This window comes from Rhipicephalus sanguineus, chromosome 1, assembly GCF_013339695.2.
Source record: "Rhipicephalus sanguineus isolate Rsan-2018 chromosome 1, BIME_Rsan_1.4, whole genome shotgun sequence".
In the NCBI taxonomy this organism is placed as follows: domain Eukaryota; kingdom Metazoa; phylum Arthropoda; class Arachnida; order Ixodida; family Ixodidae; genus Rhipicephalus; species Rhipicephalus sanguineus.
This window is the reverse complement of record NC_051176.1, coordinates 146,343,303-146,359,470: the sequence shown is the minus strand read 5'-3', so window position 1 is coordinate 146,359,470 and position 16,168 is coordinate 146,343,303. Positions and strand designations below refer to the sequence as shown.

Below are 16,168 nucleotides of genomic sequence, written 5' to 3'. Positions count from 1 at the left end.
CGAGACTTCGCTGACGGATTACTCCAGCTCGTTCGACTCGGCACGCAACAACCTTCGCCGGGAGCTGGTGCGCGAGCATCCTGACGCACGGGTCGCACCCCCCTCCTCCCATCCCAGCCACTGGTTTCACTCGCTGCGAGCGCGCGCTTCTTCTTGCCCTGAGGACCGGTTCTGTGTGGCCCGCGGAACGCAGGCATCGTCTTCGCGGCGCCGCTGCACCGAACTGCACCGATTGCGGCGCGATCGAAACCCTGTGCCACCTATTGTTTGACTGTCCTTCTCTCAAAACTGCGCGGAAGCGGCTCGCCATGAAGTACCGCCTCGTCGGACTGCCGTGTGCGACCCTACAGGACTTGCTCCATCCCACCGGCCACGTGCACCGTCGCCGATCAGCCCTTGCGGCCCTACTCGCTTTTCTCGAGGATGCTGGCCTAGTCGAACGAATTTTCTAGCCGCTCACCACGGTGACTCGGACGCCCGTTCTCCTGCCCCCCACCCCCTCACTGTTTTTCTTCCACTCATACCTTTCTTTTTTCCTTTACCATACTCTTTTCACTCTCACTGTCCCTTTAATCCCCAATCCCCCGTGAGTGTATCGGTTGAGGTGTCCTCACTTGAGAGACAGTTATCGTGCACTCCACACCCAATTTCTATTTTCATTTCCTTCTTCCTTTTAAGAATCACCTTCCCCCCCCCCCATCTCCTTCCACGTGATGCAGCCGCGCCGCTGTGAGTGTAACATGCCATCTGAGCGCACGCTCGCGCCAAGGCGAAGTCTTCTTCCTCTTGTTCTTCGACCGCCTTGATGATGATAGCTGCAGAGCACTTTAGGGGCCCGGGCTGCCGTATGCTGTCCTAGCTTGGCGTAACGCAGACAAAACCATGTGTGCTGGCACGCGCTAGCGCGTTCGGGCCTGTGTAAGGGGCAGGGTAAGACGCTGTGGCCTCTCCCCCTTACACTCTCTCAGCAATCACGGGATGTCGAACAGCAACAGCAACTACAGTGATTCCATGGTGTGCGCCACTTGCAAGGACGCGTTAACATCGGGCAAGGTGCCCGTGATGAACGGAACTTTAAGTCGACCCATGCGCTGCTTCGCATCCCCACATGGTTCCCTTTAGTGGGTGATGGTGTAATTTTTTGGCTACTTTTTCTTATTTTGACTTGCCAACCCTGCCCACCATTTCTTCAAGCACACACTTTATTCGAATGGCTCTTCACCTTTCAGTCCCTGCCGGCGGCAAGTAATGTTTTCGTCCACTTTACTTTCTTAACATTTGCACCATAATTACTACAAATAACATCCCCTATGCTTTCCTTGGCTTTCTTGTCTGTTAGTTCCAATTAATGTTGTGTCTAGGAAAGAAAACAAGCCCTTAATATTCACCTTATTTCGTTTATTCACCTAACTAGCATTTATGAAGAACTAGACATCCGATCGGCTATCCAAGCACGCTAGCAGAGCATGGAATGCAATGGAAAAAATAGGCAGATCCCACGCCTTGTGGGAATCGGTTTCATGCAAAGCAGTCAGCGAATAGTTCTATGCTGCATTTTTTGGCTTTGAGTCGTTACGAGGTGGATCGGCGTGTTTTGCAAGTGTAGAACTTGTCTGCACATCGTGGACTTACCAGGCATGTCGACTACTCTGGCGTTTAAAGGGTAAATTTTAGTCTGACGTAACGTCAGCACTCACGTACGTTAGAGCACAGACACCAGTATTATCGAAACGAAGTGCACGTTAGGATGCGATGATGTGAATATCATACGTAACTTTCGTTAGCGTATTCCTCCGGGGTCGGGCAACGCTTGAATGTAAGTTGATGAATCATAGCGATACAAATGTAATTTTTATTAGACTGCTATAAGAGCGGAGCCAATACTGGAAGAATGGATGTTAACCCGGCATGACGCCTCTATCAAAGGAGTACATATCCAATGTTTATTACTTTGTTATGAAATTAGATAACCAGCACTGCAACCACGATTGATGTTGCACAGGGTCTCTTTACCAAGCAGTTTCGAGACGTGGCGTGGCTCTGCGGTAGAATACCCGACTGCCACGCAGAATGCTTGGGTTCGATTCCTGCTGGGATCCTGACCTTTATTCTTTGCATTCGTCGGGTACACGCTGCCGATGTCGTCTTTTATGGGCGAAGCTCCTTATAGCATCACCTGGTCGGTCGTCGCTCCGTCCGGCGTTCCCCCGCCGTCGCGTCTCCCGTATCATTCAATAGATGGTGCTGTCCCATAGAGATGCATGCAAACTGCAGTTGGGTGACGATATACTAGATGGCGCTGTCCCGTAGAGATGTGTGCAATATGTGTGCAAAAAAAGAAAAAAGAAGAAAAAAAGAAAAAAAGCAGCGGCACCCTGCACGCTAGAGGGCGTTATAGGTGCCGCTGCTCTCAGATTGGCTGCTGCGCCCGTTATCTCTCATTATCCTTGATTGTCGCCGTACGTGGAGGAGTGCGCTTGCCAAATCGTGCTGCTTGGCGGACCATGAACGACGAGGAGCGCCGGGTGCGGAAGGCCGCTGAGTCTCGTGCTCGTCGGCAGGATCCCGAGGTGCGAGCTCGAGAGGCTGCCGCCAAGTGAGCGCAGCAGTAATCAAAGCGGCGTATCGCTACTGCTGGGCGAAACCACTGAACATTTCACGGTGTAACTATGCTTGCTTCAGGAGCTTCGCCCAAGCTCTTCATCATTCACTTGTGGATATGCTCTAATTATTCTTAACGCCCTCGCATTTAAATTAACGATGTCAGTTTTCGCCTTTCCTGGGTAGATACGAACTGTCAACTGTGGCGCATACCCGCATTCCGCACCCCGTGGTATACGAGTATGAACCACACGGGTCTGACGACGTACGCGACAGAATTTTGATGTTATTCATGTCATGACCAGACAGTCATATTCGTCAAACCCTCTTACCCTCCCACGCCAATTTTGGTCTGCACCAAGATAAGGAGGCGATCATGATAGCACCCAGACGTAGGCGGCTAGATAGATAGATAGATAGATAGATAGATAGATAGATAGATAGATAGATAGATAGATAGATAGATAGATAGATAGATAGATAGATAGATAGATAGATAGATAGATAGATAGATAGATAGATAGATAGAAACGCTAAAAGTACCTGGGGTCCGCTAAGAAATGCTTCGCATTTAAAAACTTTATACAGGTCCGTCGGGGCGTGAACTAGCCCGTAGTGGGCCGCTCCCACGTCGGGACAGATAGGCCTAGCCTTTCCGCCACGTCGTGGGCTCGTTGGATTGCCCATAGTTGTGTTTTCAAATCCGGACTGCGTAGCGCAGCATCCCACTTGGTCGATGTAACGTCTTCACCATAGCCTAGCATAGTATAGTGTAGCAAGGGGGTGGGAAAGGTAAGTGAGCGTGAAGAGGAGAGATGTGATGGTGAGGAGGGAAAGGAGGAGGGGAGAAAGTAAAGCATAGCGTAGAAAGAATGAGAAAGAAAGAAATAGAAAGAAATGCGGAAAGAGAAAGAAGGAGAGAGCGAGAGATAATCAAAGAAAGAGAGAGAAAGAAATAGAGTGAGAGATAGAGATAGAAAACGATAGAAAGAAGGAGGAAGCAAGCGAGAAATAGAGAGAGAAAGGGATGAAAGGGGAAGAAAGATAGAAAGAGAAAGAAATAGGGAGAGGGAGAGAGAAATAAATAAATAGAAATAAACAGAGAAAGAGACAGAAAAAACAGAGAAGAAAGAAATAGAGGAAGTAATAAAGAAAACCTGCAAAACTTAGCAAAGCAGCGAAAAGCCAGGACTACATAGGTGCCCATCAGCTCCGCTGTCTCTTTAGCATTGCGCCTCCAGTGCAAGCTACGGTATTTTTTTTTCTCACGCACTCACTCACTCTTGCTTGGTAGCCTATGGTGGACAGAAGTGTATGCTGACGAGAGAGGTGCGCGTACCCGCGGTGTGGCACCCCTTGGCTATACCCCCTTACATGCAGAGAGTTTTAAGGAAATATATGGGAAGGATGCCTAAAATCGCGATTATTTACGCACATATTTTGCATTTATCAGCTTTTAGTGATCATGTAACACTTGTGGCACCACTCGGTTACGTTATCTAGATCATTTCGGCGCACTTTGATGTACTCTCGCTTAGGCTGCTAGAAGGACTTCGTATCTGTTAAGAACACAGAAAACAAGATGCTCTCCTTGGTTTATTGTTGCCCTACTGGGGTACAGCGGCGACGGCCGGCACGTCTCCGGCGCGCTCCACGACTCCGTCCTGGCCGGCGACTTCGGCAGCGTAGCTGGACGGCGCGTTGCTGCCCGGATCGGCCACACCAGCAGCGGATTCTTCGCGGCCATAAAACCTGGACGGCTCCTTCTTTGCGTATGCAACAGCTGCCTCGCCGTAGTCATACTGCGGGTAGCGCTCGTTCCAGGACTGCTGCACGTGACCTCCGTAGTCTGACTGCCACGAGCCCCACTGCTTGGCGTTCCGTCGGGGTCCCGGCGCTGCAGCAGCGGAGCGCCGCTGCTTCTGGTAGCCTTGGTGCTGGTAGCCAGTCCGGTAGTCGTACCCTCCGGCCGCGTACTCCTGCTCCGGCTCCCTGCGACCTTCGTCGAATTTGAAGCGCTCCGCCGAGGCGACGCCGGCGTCCGATTCCAGCGGAGCCGCGTAGGATGCCTGGAAGGAGTCCGGACGCCGGCCCACCTCAGCTGGCTCGCGCACGGCTCGCCGACGGTAGTTGTCCCAGCCGACCTCTGTGTCTGCTGAGTAGTCGCCGTTGGGGTAGTAGTAACGCGGGTTGTCCAGGCGCCTCCTGCGTCTGTGGGCGTTCCGGCGCAGCCTGCTGCGCGGCGCTAGGCCGTAGCTGCCCGCTGACTGCACAGCCCCGTACTCCTGGTGGCTGACCGGCGCTAGGGCCGAGTTGGCGCTCAGTGGCACGCCAGCGGATCCAGCCACGACGACGGTCCTTGGCACGGGCTGGGCCTGCCGATTGTCTACGAGATGAAAGAAGTGGCATCAACAGCGCACCAGCCAAGTTGCTCACGTTTCTTACCTGCAGCATCTTGATCTTGCGCTCCAACCGCCGTTGTGGCGGCGCCCAGTCCGCTGAGCGCTACTATCAAGCACAGCCACATTGCTAACATTCCAGTCGGCGCCATGGCGATTCTCGTCTTCCTCGTCGTAGCACGAGGCGACCGCAGGTGGCAGCCGCGCCACGTGCGTAGAAACCCGGAAAAGAAAATAAAGGTTTGGAAATAAAAGTGCATTGGTTGGATGGTTAAAGAAGATCAGCAATAGTTGGTGAGGTGTGCGGAGAAAAACGCTTTTATCAATATACTGCACGTATGTTCGCCCAGTTCTTGAATTCGTGCGCATATTGTACGCTGGGGCTCCTGCTTATAAGCTTCCTCTTGTAGTCCTCGAGAGACAAGCCTTGAGATTATGTTTAGGCCTTCCTAAATTTGTAGCAATCAAGGTCTTGTATCTGGAAGCTAGGCTCCCCTCACTTGCTACCCGTTTTAAATTGTTAGCAGCTCAGTCATTTTTAAGGCTGTATGAATCCCCCGTAAGACGTTCAGAATCAGTTTTTATTGCTAGTCCCGATTTGTTTTTTGGAGTATATTGGCCGAGATTTCATACGCCTCAAATTTTGGTTATACAGAACCTTCTTGACATATTAAACGTTCAAATTAAAGACATGTCTTTAATCAGTAGTAGCAACAACTGTATTAAAATACAGTTTGACGACATTTTTCCGAAAAATGCAAAACTAATATCGTCCTGCTCGTTAAACGCTACATTAAGTGATTACCTGGTACACATGCCAATAAAGACAGTCACATTGATGATTCACAGAGTGAAGAAAAATTTGGAATTGGGATTTTCTCTCCTAGTTCTTGTTCTTGTTCACCTTCAACTTTGGCTCACACCCACTGTGACAGATTGGCCAAGAATTGAGTGGTTTTATAAAATGTTATAATACTTTACAAGGGAGGTTACAGAATCGAAATATTATAAATTTGATAGAAAATTTTGACGCTTGATCAAATATGAAAAAAATGACAATAATAAAATAAAATAAATCAATGCCCGAATTTTTAAAATATATACATGTGTTGACACAAAAAGATAATCATATAGATTATCTAGTTAACCAATTGGTTTCATTGAGGTAATCCCAGCCACGCAAACCTTCGCATTGGAGAACCCAGAAATAGAGGCTCCAAAAGACAAAATCACAGGCACAGATAAATTCATTTCAATAGCACGTAAAGGTGTTTCCAAAAGGGTTTTTCGTGCTGTAGTATAACGCCTGCAGGTCAGAAAGAAATGATCAATAGTTTCCAGCTCACCAAAGGATGCGCACAGTGGAGAAGGTGCCTGAGCAGACCTGTGTTGATGGAAATTTAGCCTCGGTACACGACAGTGCAGCCTCGTAATTGACACTTCCAGTTTACGGGTTTGACAAAATGACCTCCGCCAGGGATATAATAAGTAACGATATTCTGTGGAACTTGTGAGTGCTGTGTCTGCAAAGACTTCCATAATGCTACGCCTCCGAAATCGCGCAGCCGTCACATAAGCGGATGTTGGAAAATAAGGTGAAATTGGTCCATTAATCGACGACTTCGCTAAAGAATCGGCAATTTCATTTAGGAGCAACCCTTTATGTCCAGGAACCCAAACTAATCGAACTTTTCTCAAATGCACGGATACTCAATGCACGGGTGCACTTTTCTCAAGTGCACGAAACTCCTTTATTACGTGGGAGTCAGCCCCAGCAGAAAGTGCAGCACAGAGAGATAGGGAATCTGTCATTATAACGGCAGATGTAATTGCCGAGTTTAACTTGCGCAATGCGAGCACTACTGCCAGAAATTCAGCCACAAGAACGGGTATGAAATCGAGTAGTCGAATCGAGTAGACCAATCCAAATTCGGGCTAAATATACCAACACCTGACTTTTCGTCACACTGTGATGCATCTGTAGCAATAATAATGTTAGTTCTAATGCTCTGCAGGTGTTGTAATAAACCGTCTAAAGTATGTTGGGGGAGTAATTCTGCATTATTAGGAAAAATATCATCAAATTGAATATCCACACTATAGATTGGTCGTCTTCTCTTCGCCTTCCAGATTTTGTGCCAGTTTTGTAGCAGAATTTTGTAGCGATCAATCTAGATCTCCGTAAATTAACAGCATCAATAAGTTATGCAGTAATTTTGATGGACTCTCTACCGGTATGTTCCTCTTTCCTCACTGCAAATGAGGAAACGCATGTTCTGAGTGCTTTCAAATCATTAGTTCTACCGTATATAAATTTGATCAAGTTGGTTTGGGTTCCAGGACAAGAAGGGCTATTTATGAATGAAATGGCAGATGCGCTATCAAAGACATCTTTGAATGGTCCGGTTATTCAGGTATTACCAGCATCCACATTCATTATAGGTGCGAGATTAAGGGGGAAGATGATTTTAGATGAATTTTCTGCACCATCAATAACGAACACATTAGAATTTCAGCATTTAAATCATTATTGGAATAGTAAAACATGTCAAACACGAGCAATTGAAGTCGCAGTCACTAGACTACGTTGTCAGACTCCATACCTAAACCATACCTAAATTTTTATTTACACAGAACTGGTCTGGCAGCTTCCCCTAATTGTTCTTTTTGCGGAGTACATGAGACAACAGAACATTATCCGATTCACTGTAATAGGTACTCTACCTTGCGCAAATTTACTTTAGGTACCGTCTTCCGACTCCTTATATTAGATTTATGTGCACCAAATGTACTTTCTTTTGGGGCTTTGTCTATTGGATACAGTGACGGGAACATTGCCGATGCCCTGCAGGAGTTTCTTAAAGGGTCACAGAGATTTAGGCTATGAAATGAATCTTTACCCCTGTTTTTCTATACTTTTCCAAATTACTTTATTTTTATTTTTTTATTCAAATTCTCCCCTTCATTGCTTATATTATATTATAATCTATGATTTTATTCTTAATATTTTTGTTTCATTTTTACTTCTTTCATCTTAAATAGAAAAAAATTGAAGATTTAATTTAAGAATTATATTTTAAAAATAATCCGGTTCATGGCCAATCCCCCATCGTGGGCGTGTGCCAGAGTTTCTAGGATCCACTCCAATCTACTCTACTCTACTCTACTCTACTCTACATTGGTTGGATTCTCGCCAAATATACGGGGCCTTTGTATGAAAGGATATTTGTTTAAAAGGAGTAAGAAAGTGAGACGAAAGACGATGAGGCTGGCTAGAAAAGCGTGCCCACATGGGTTGTGGAGAAAGTGGTAAACAAAAGAAGAACGAAGTTTCATGAACATCTGCTATATTCAATTGCATTCTCTTGTTCCTAAAATTCATTGCCAACAATGACCTATATTTGGAAGCACGATTGCCCTCTATTTCGCGTTGATTTCGCTTACAAACTGTTCTGAAAATTCTGAAATATTCTGAAATAAACAGATATATGCATGAATCGACTTTGAAAATACCAATCATTTTTATTTCCAGCATGTATCATTTTTCCACTCTTTTCCGAGCTCTGTCATATACAAAGCAGATGCACGGTCAAGGCATACATGCACTTGATGGTGCATTAGATGTGAAGCCCCTGCTATTGGCAATGTGAGAGGGAACCGTGAGCGTCAGGTTATCTTCGACGATATATATCCGAACAACGCGAATCATTTGTCCTACAACATCTAAAATGGTCGATTAATTACAAAGCGATGACAAATGGTACCGAAGATATGAAAATTGAGGTCTCCATATTCCCCTTAATTTCTGCCTTGTCTGTATCGATTACAAAGTCATTTGTACGAGACAAAAAAATTAGCGCAGCTTGCACTAAGTTGCGCAAAGCTCGGTCACAACAGAGCTGTTGGGCACCTAGCTAGGGTGCTACGCAGGATGGCCCGAGCTTCTCGGGCACACGAGTTTGCTCCGAGCTTGCATTACGGCGGTAATGACAGGAAGACAGTGCGGAGCAGGCGATAGCAGCGTTGATAAAAACGACTACAACAACGAGAATGGCGTCACAAACGCATGTGCGGCATTTGCGGCGGTTTTCAAAGGAACACCGCGTGCTAACATGTCAGCGCCGTCACTCAGTCAACATTTTGACAGTGCAGCGACGTCTGCGTGATTGTCGCGCTATCTTTTTGCCAACTGATCATCGTGCCTCCCGCGTGCGTGTTCGTGGGCGTTTCTCCTCTTTCGGAAAATTCTTTCGTTCCACCTGCAGCATGGAAATTTCCACTCTCGAAGGCAACAAGGGCGCACACGCAGCACTCTGGTGCAGCCCATTTCGCTTCTCTGGAATATTACAGATAAATAAATGGACAGGTTACTGCTATGCTTACATTACACATCTGAACATTTTTCAGTAGTAGCGAATCGGTAGAAACAATGTCTCCACAAACAAGTAAATAGTAACATTTGTCGCCGCAAATCCCACCAGGGGCGCTTGCTTCATAGCTGTGATTGAAATAAGTAAGAGACGGTTGGAGTATTGGTGGCAGAAAATTAGAGAGAAATGACAAAAATAAATATTGAAAAAAAAGGACATTCTGCCGTAAAGGGCAGAGAACGGAGCTGAAAACTTGTTTTTTTTTTTTCTGGAGTAAGATAGTTTTAATTGAAATAAAGACACTAGGCCAACACTAAGAAAAAGAAGAGTAAAGGTTTTTTTTTTCTTTTTTTGTTTTGTCTAGCCTGGTGGCACACTTGTCACCGCTCCGTTATAAAGGGGACGCTGATAGCATCCGTCCGTCCGTCCCGAGTGATACGTCGTGAGAGCGGTGAAACTGAATGCGAGACATCGTAGCCACGTGATGATATAACCTTTTATTCTTCGTGCTTGTGTGCATAGTCTGTGCGATTAAGCTCATAGATGAATCGTGCCGCTTGCTGGCGTTGCGGCGTGAGCACTGCGCCTCGGCAAGAGGAAACGCGGTGTGCGGACTCGCTCTTCGCCGCGGGCGTCTGTCAATCAAATTGATTGACGAGCGAACTCGGGCACAAACTCGTTGATTCTGAAAAGGCCCCAGTTCAACTCGTGACTGTCATAGTGCCGGTGTGCCTGTCAAGTGTTTCATGCGGTGGATGCTACTCAGCAGCTTCTTTGCATATAAAATAATTTGGTCAGCTCTGAGAACTAATCTTAGAGGCTGGGGACATCGGAGGAGCTTGTGAACACCTAGCTTCTTCTTCCACCTGTTTACGTGGCTCGTCTACTCAGTATGCTTGGTCTGCTTCGGATTAATGACCGTGTCAGTTCGGTCTCAATATTGGCGCTATTGATTAGGAAGGTCTTAACTAACATGATATTGAATAGTCTTTCTTAATTGTTAATGTTTTAATTACCACGACATTAATTACCCAGCTTTAATTCGCAAGGTCCTGAATAGCACAGAGGTAATTAGCACAATACTAATTAGCACACCCTAATTAACACGACCTCGAATGAGTAAGGTCTTGATTATGTTGTTTTTATTACACGCTCCTAATTATCGTCGTGTTAATTAGCATTAATTGTTAATGTTTTAATTACCGCGCCATCAATTCCTCAAGTTTAATTCGCAAGGTCCTGAATAGTACAGAGGTAATTAGCATAATACTAATGAGCACGATCCTAATTAGGACACTCCTAATTAGCGCCGTGTTAATTAACATGACCTTAATTACCTTGTATTTAGCTTTGCACGACTTCATTAGCATGGTCTTAGTAAGACGTGGCTTAGTTAGCACGGCCTTAGCATGATTTGGCCTAATCAGCCGGGCGCACGTGCTCTGGGAGCGAGCAGACGATGAAGAAGAGAACGACGAGTGCGCGCGCCGGCCGAGCAACGCGCTAGAATGTACAGGCCGACCATTGTGATTATACACGTGGCCTCGGCGATTAGCTCTATAGCCACGGTGTTGTAAGGCGCTCGGTCGGAACTAATCTCGGAGGCCACGGTGCTGATTATTCTAAAGGATACTTAGTGCAGACATTAAACGCTTTAAAAGGAATTCAAACGGCCCGCGCACACATAAAAAATATAGTTAGTAGAGCTTTCTGCCACGTTTCTTGCATGGGTGCACTTCTGTACTCAGTGGAACGACAAACAAATGAAAGAAGGTGCCTCTAGTTGACGACACCACCCAACCTTCTCGACCGCCTTTGACGTGACGCCGCGTTCCATCGTAACCAATGGAACGGAGCGCGCGCTGAAGGATGGATTTCGCCTTCTCGTGCTGTTAGCTCGTTCAAAAGGGGATGTCGCCAGAGCTCGGAAAGATCCCGAGTTTCGCCAAACTCGGGCCATCCTGCATAGCACTCCTGGTCCTGGCTTGGCTTTTACCCTCTCACCTCTCTCCCACCCCTTGCTATACTATACTATAGTACGTGGCTATGCTTGCTATCACCAACAATTTCTCTCTTTCTCTGTCTTTATTTCCCTTTCTTTCTCTCCCTCTGTACTCGTTCTCTCGCCTGTCAGAGTTATTGCATGCCGGAGAAATGGGCGCACCTGTCCTGGGAGCGAAGCAGAATACGACAATGAAGATGAGAGCGCGTGCCGGATCATGATAATGCTATCTGCGAAATTATGTTAATTACAGCAAATTTAAAGATTCTCTACGATCAGGCTTAAATAAACAGACAGGACTAAGCGATCAGGTAAAGGCACTTCATTTATGTCAGCTATTAGGTGACAGTAGGAAAAAAGCCGAATTCGGTATGCAATCAACTAAAAATAGAACACATTCACCATGATGGAACACAGACTGTGATCGCGACTATAGGCGACGAAAAGCAGCGTGGAAGAAATTACTTTACAACCAGTGCCCACGTAATTGGAAAGACCATAAATATGCCGCTGCCACGTTTAGACAAACGGTTGACAAAGCAAAGGAAGATTATAACTCCAAACATTACAGCTATATGTCAGAGACCAAAAATAAAAAAAAGCACTCTTTAGGTTTCTGCGATGCAGAAAGATTGTTCCGCCACCAATAAATATAGAATCGGTTTGCTTATCACCCGCATAATTGTTGCATCATTGGAAGCAATTGGGAAGGGATTGGAAGATCGCTTTGCATCGTTGTTGCCCTATCCTTTGCCAGTTACAGGAAAAGCTAATGAATATAAGGCAACCACATTAGAAGAGATACTAGAAGTAGTAAAGTCGCTGCCAGCTTTATCTCCAGGCCCTGACAATATAACTACAGCCATGATAAAAAATATGTTTGATTTGTCTCCCAGCGATATTCTTAACTTTATAAATTTTTCTATAGAAAACGCATGGATTCATCCGGAGTGGAAAGTTGCCAAAGTAATTCCACTACTTAAAAAACAGGGCGCTGGTTATGCAATCGACAATATTAGACCTATTTCCCTCACTTCGAATCTTGTAAAACTAACAGAGCGGGTGTTGTATAGACACATTGAAGAATGGGTAGAAGAAAATCATATATTGAGCGGTTCCCAAATTGGATTCAGACCTGGGTGCTCTATATGGTGTGCACATGTTGATCTAGAAAGCAGAATTAAGCTTGCTCGGCACAAAAAACAGTACGCCGCACTAGTAACCTTGGATATTGCTAAGACATATGACAGTGAAGAGCACGCCATCTTGATTAATAAACTACAAAGTGTTAACGTCCCTGAGTACATAATTACATGGATACAAAATTTTCTAAGCGGACGCACATTTTATTGCTCGCAGAACGGCTTATCATCTAAACACAAACAAGGAGAGTTCCTCAAGGATCGGTTCTCTCGCCTATTTTATTTAATATATTACTAAGCTATATTCCTTCTCACAATGACGTGCAAGTGTATGTATACGCGGATGACATTGCATTATTTTCAGCTTCTAATGATGTACACTTGCTATATAGTATTCTACAATCATACATGAATGAGATTGAAGTATGGCTTAGTGACTTGCACATGTCCCTTAATGTTAACAAGAGTGCTCTTCTCGCGTTCCCGTTGACCTCTCCTGTGCGAATCGCACTGATGTATGGTCAGGATTTATTCCACAGGTAGATTCATTAAAATATTTGGGCATAATATACACTACAAATCTTAATTGGAGCCCACATATTGAGTATATTGCATCCAAAGGATTACGTGCACTTGGTTTGTTAAGGCGAATCAGCGGCGTTCGTTTTGGAATGCGTAGAAAAACATTGTTAATGATATATAGCATGTATGTCCGACCAATATTAGAGTTTGGATGTGTGTTATTCTGTGGGGGACCCGCTTACAAATTACGCCCTCTTCTAACTATAGAACGTGAGGCATTACGGATATGTTTAGGTCTTCCTAAGTTTGTAGCTAATAATATTCTTTACCATTAAACATAACTGCCATCTCTGCAAACTAGGTTTCGTATTCTAATAGTCCAGACATTTCTAAACATCTATGCCTCCCCACAAAGACGATCGCAATATATATTTCTTAGCTAGCCGTCCAGATTTTTTGATTGTGAGTGGTCTCGGTTACATCGTCCTCAAATAATTTTCGTACAAAAGCTATTGGAGCCCTTACAAGTAACCATCCGTGAAATAAGTTTCCCAAGTGTACTCAATCATAAAACAATAACAGAATTTGATGATATATTTCCAAAAAATGCTAAACTATTGCCCATTAGATATTTAAATGGGTTGTTGAACGACCACCTTAAGAGTCGACGGATAAGTTCAGTCATAGCCACAGATGCCTCCGTTACAGAGGAGAAGGCAGGAGTGGGCATTTATTCAACAGCATTAAACTGGTCTTTTTCTCTTAGATTGCCCGATTTTACGGCAATATTCCAGGCAGAATGAATGGCAATTATTCTGTCATTACGCAAACTCCCAGCATCTATTTCTTCAGTGGTTATACTGACCGATTCTTTGTCAGTTTGCGCTGCTTTGACAGTACCAAAGTCATGCCCAATCATGTTCGTATTGTCAGTTTGGTTTGGGTGCCAGGTCACACTGGAATAATTCTAAATGAAGCAGCGGACACATTGGCGGCAGCATCAATTCAGGGCCCGGTCCTGAAGGTTCTAAGGCCCTCCTCCCAAAATACTATCGCACGATTTCGATATCTTTGTATTCGAGAGGAACACACAAAATCTTCTGTTCTAAACGGGGTAGATTTTCAGCACCTTGGGTTTCCATGGCATAGCTCATGGTGTGGCACAAGACAATTAGAAGTTACATTAACTATAAATTGCGATGCAGAATTCCCTCTTTAAATTTTTATATACACAGACCTGGCTTTGTTCCTTCCCCTCAATGTTGTTATTGTTCGCAAGCAGAAACCATAGAGCATTTTGTCACAGAATGTCGCAGATATCAACATCTAAGGCAAAGATTTCTCGAGCCTCCTTTCCGAAAACTTGGGCTTGAGCTTTCCGTAACGGCATTACTCTCCCTGAGGGCGTCGGCACTGGGGCACTACAACAGACATATATGTGAGGCGGTATTTAACTATATAAAAGAATCAAAACGACTGCCACGCTAATGTTTCTAGTACATACTTATTCGATTTATTTCATTTATCGTTAATTATTCATTTGTTCTTTTGTTTAACTCACTCTTTCTCTCCCTTTGATTATTGTTTTTTTTTCTTCTATCTCTTTAGCATCCAATTCGGAAACCGTAAACACAAATAATATTTTCGCTTACCTACAAATTATCAAATTATCTCTTTAGAATTATGCCCCCCCCCCCTTTTTTTTTTCTCCTCATTCACAAATCCTACTGCCGCACGAGTCGTGGCCGATCCCCCGTGGTGGGCTATGCCATTTCTCTAGGAACAACCAACCAACCGACACACGGCCAACTTCGAGCATAACAGCTCTGCTATATAAGCACTCCTAGCGCGTGTGTGCCACAGAAATTGAGCAAGCCCCGCTACTCACCACTTGTCAACTAAAAACGAAGGAGCAGTCCGCGGGCAAAAACCTATGTGCCAAAGAAATTGGTCAAATCCTACTAATACGCCGGAGAAATGTGCGTACGTGTTGGAGCGAAGCAGAAGAGGAAGAAGAGGACGACAGTGATGAAGAGAGCGCGTGCCGGTTCATGATGATGATAATTCTCCATCTACGACACATGGCCAAGCTCTAGCATAGCAGCTGTGCTGTAAAAATTCACCTAGTTCCACGCCGTGAAAACCGTCGGACAGTGAAGCTGTAACGCGCGTGCGTGCAGTGGGCTACCGATATCACGCGCGTCACGATCATCGTCATCATTTAGAGCGTCATCATCATTTCGTTTTATTTATTTCTTTATTCACCCTCTCCACTCTGGTCACGGGGCCTGCGTGACTAATAATTGTTGGCGTTTAACGTCCCAAAACCAAGATATAATTATGAGAGACGCCGTAGTGGAGGGCTCCGGAAATTTCGACCACCTGGGGTTCTTTAACGTGCACCTAAATCTATATAAGTACACACGGGCCTCAAACATTTTCGCATCCATCGAAAATGCAGCCGCCGCGGCCGGGATTCGATCCCACGACCTTCGGGTCAGCGCTCGACTGATATAAGTAGCCGCTGCCTATCTGATATATATATATATATATATATATATATACGGTGGACAGAGCCCCGCCACTCGCGCACGAGTTGATACGCCACTGCCTGCCGCGTGACTGCTCTTGCTAACGACGATGGCGGCGGCTAAGGGTTGGCTAAGACACCTTTGCTGTAAAATAAAGATACCGTTGCGAGGCTCCAGCAACCTCAAAGCTGGCAAACAGGTAAAAGTGTCAAAAAAGGTTGCACTCTTAAGGGGCCCTTAAACCATCTCCGATATTTCTTTTAACATGTCAAGTAAACGCGCGCATCGAGTTCAGAGTATACGGTCATGATCAACAGCGACGCACGCGGCTCAAAATAATTTTTTAATATCCTGTACTCCTTTCCAGACCTTTCGGTATCCCCAGAGTTGATAGTGACGTCAGCAGCAGAATTTTGTGATGTCAGCAGCAGGAAGCACCTGTTTTTTGTCTGCATGCACGTACGCGCGCTCAATCCCTGCTTATCCTACTCGCATGGCGAGGAGGAATACTCGGCAAGTATATAGGGAACACGCGCCAACGAACGGAGCGTAGCGAAGAAAACAGGGAAAGAGGGCCGCATATATCGCTCATCAAACGTAT

General features: G+C 45.4%; 1 protein-coding gene across 1 annotated transcript; it reads right to left on the bottom strand.

Annotated features, from left to right (window-relative positions):
* Positions 1–4,184: 4,184 nt before the first annotated feature.
* LOC119387081 (uncharacterized) lies at positions 4,185–5,575 on the bottom strand. Its single transcript, XM_037654390.2, has 2 exons — positions 5,047–5,575; positions 4,185–4,987 (listed from the first exon to the last, which is right to left on the bottom strand). The coding sequence occupies exons 1-2, from the start codon at positions 5,258–5,260 to the stop codon at positions 4,209–4,211; spliced, it is 993 nt and encodes a 330-aa protein (XP_037510318.1). The 5' UTR covers positions 5,261–5,575; the 3' UTR covers positions 4,185–4,208.
* Between the last annotated feature and the right edge of the window lie 10,593 nt (positions 5,576–16,168).

Coding starts and splice junctions, on each gene's coding strand:
- LOC119387081 (XM_037654390.2), bottom strand. CDS start 5,260: ATGCACTTTTATTTCCAAACCTTTATTTTCTTTTCCGGGTTTCTACGC. Junction 4,988..5,046: donor GCAAGATCAAGATGCTGCAG/GTAAGAAACGTG, acceptor TTCATCTCGTAG/ACAATCGGCAGGCCCAGCCC.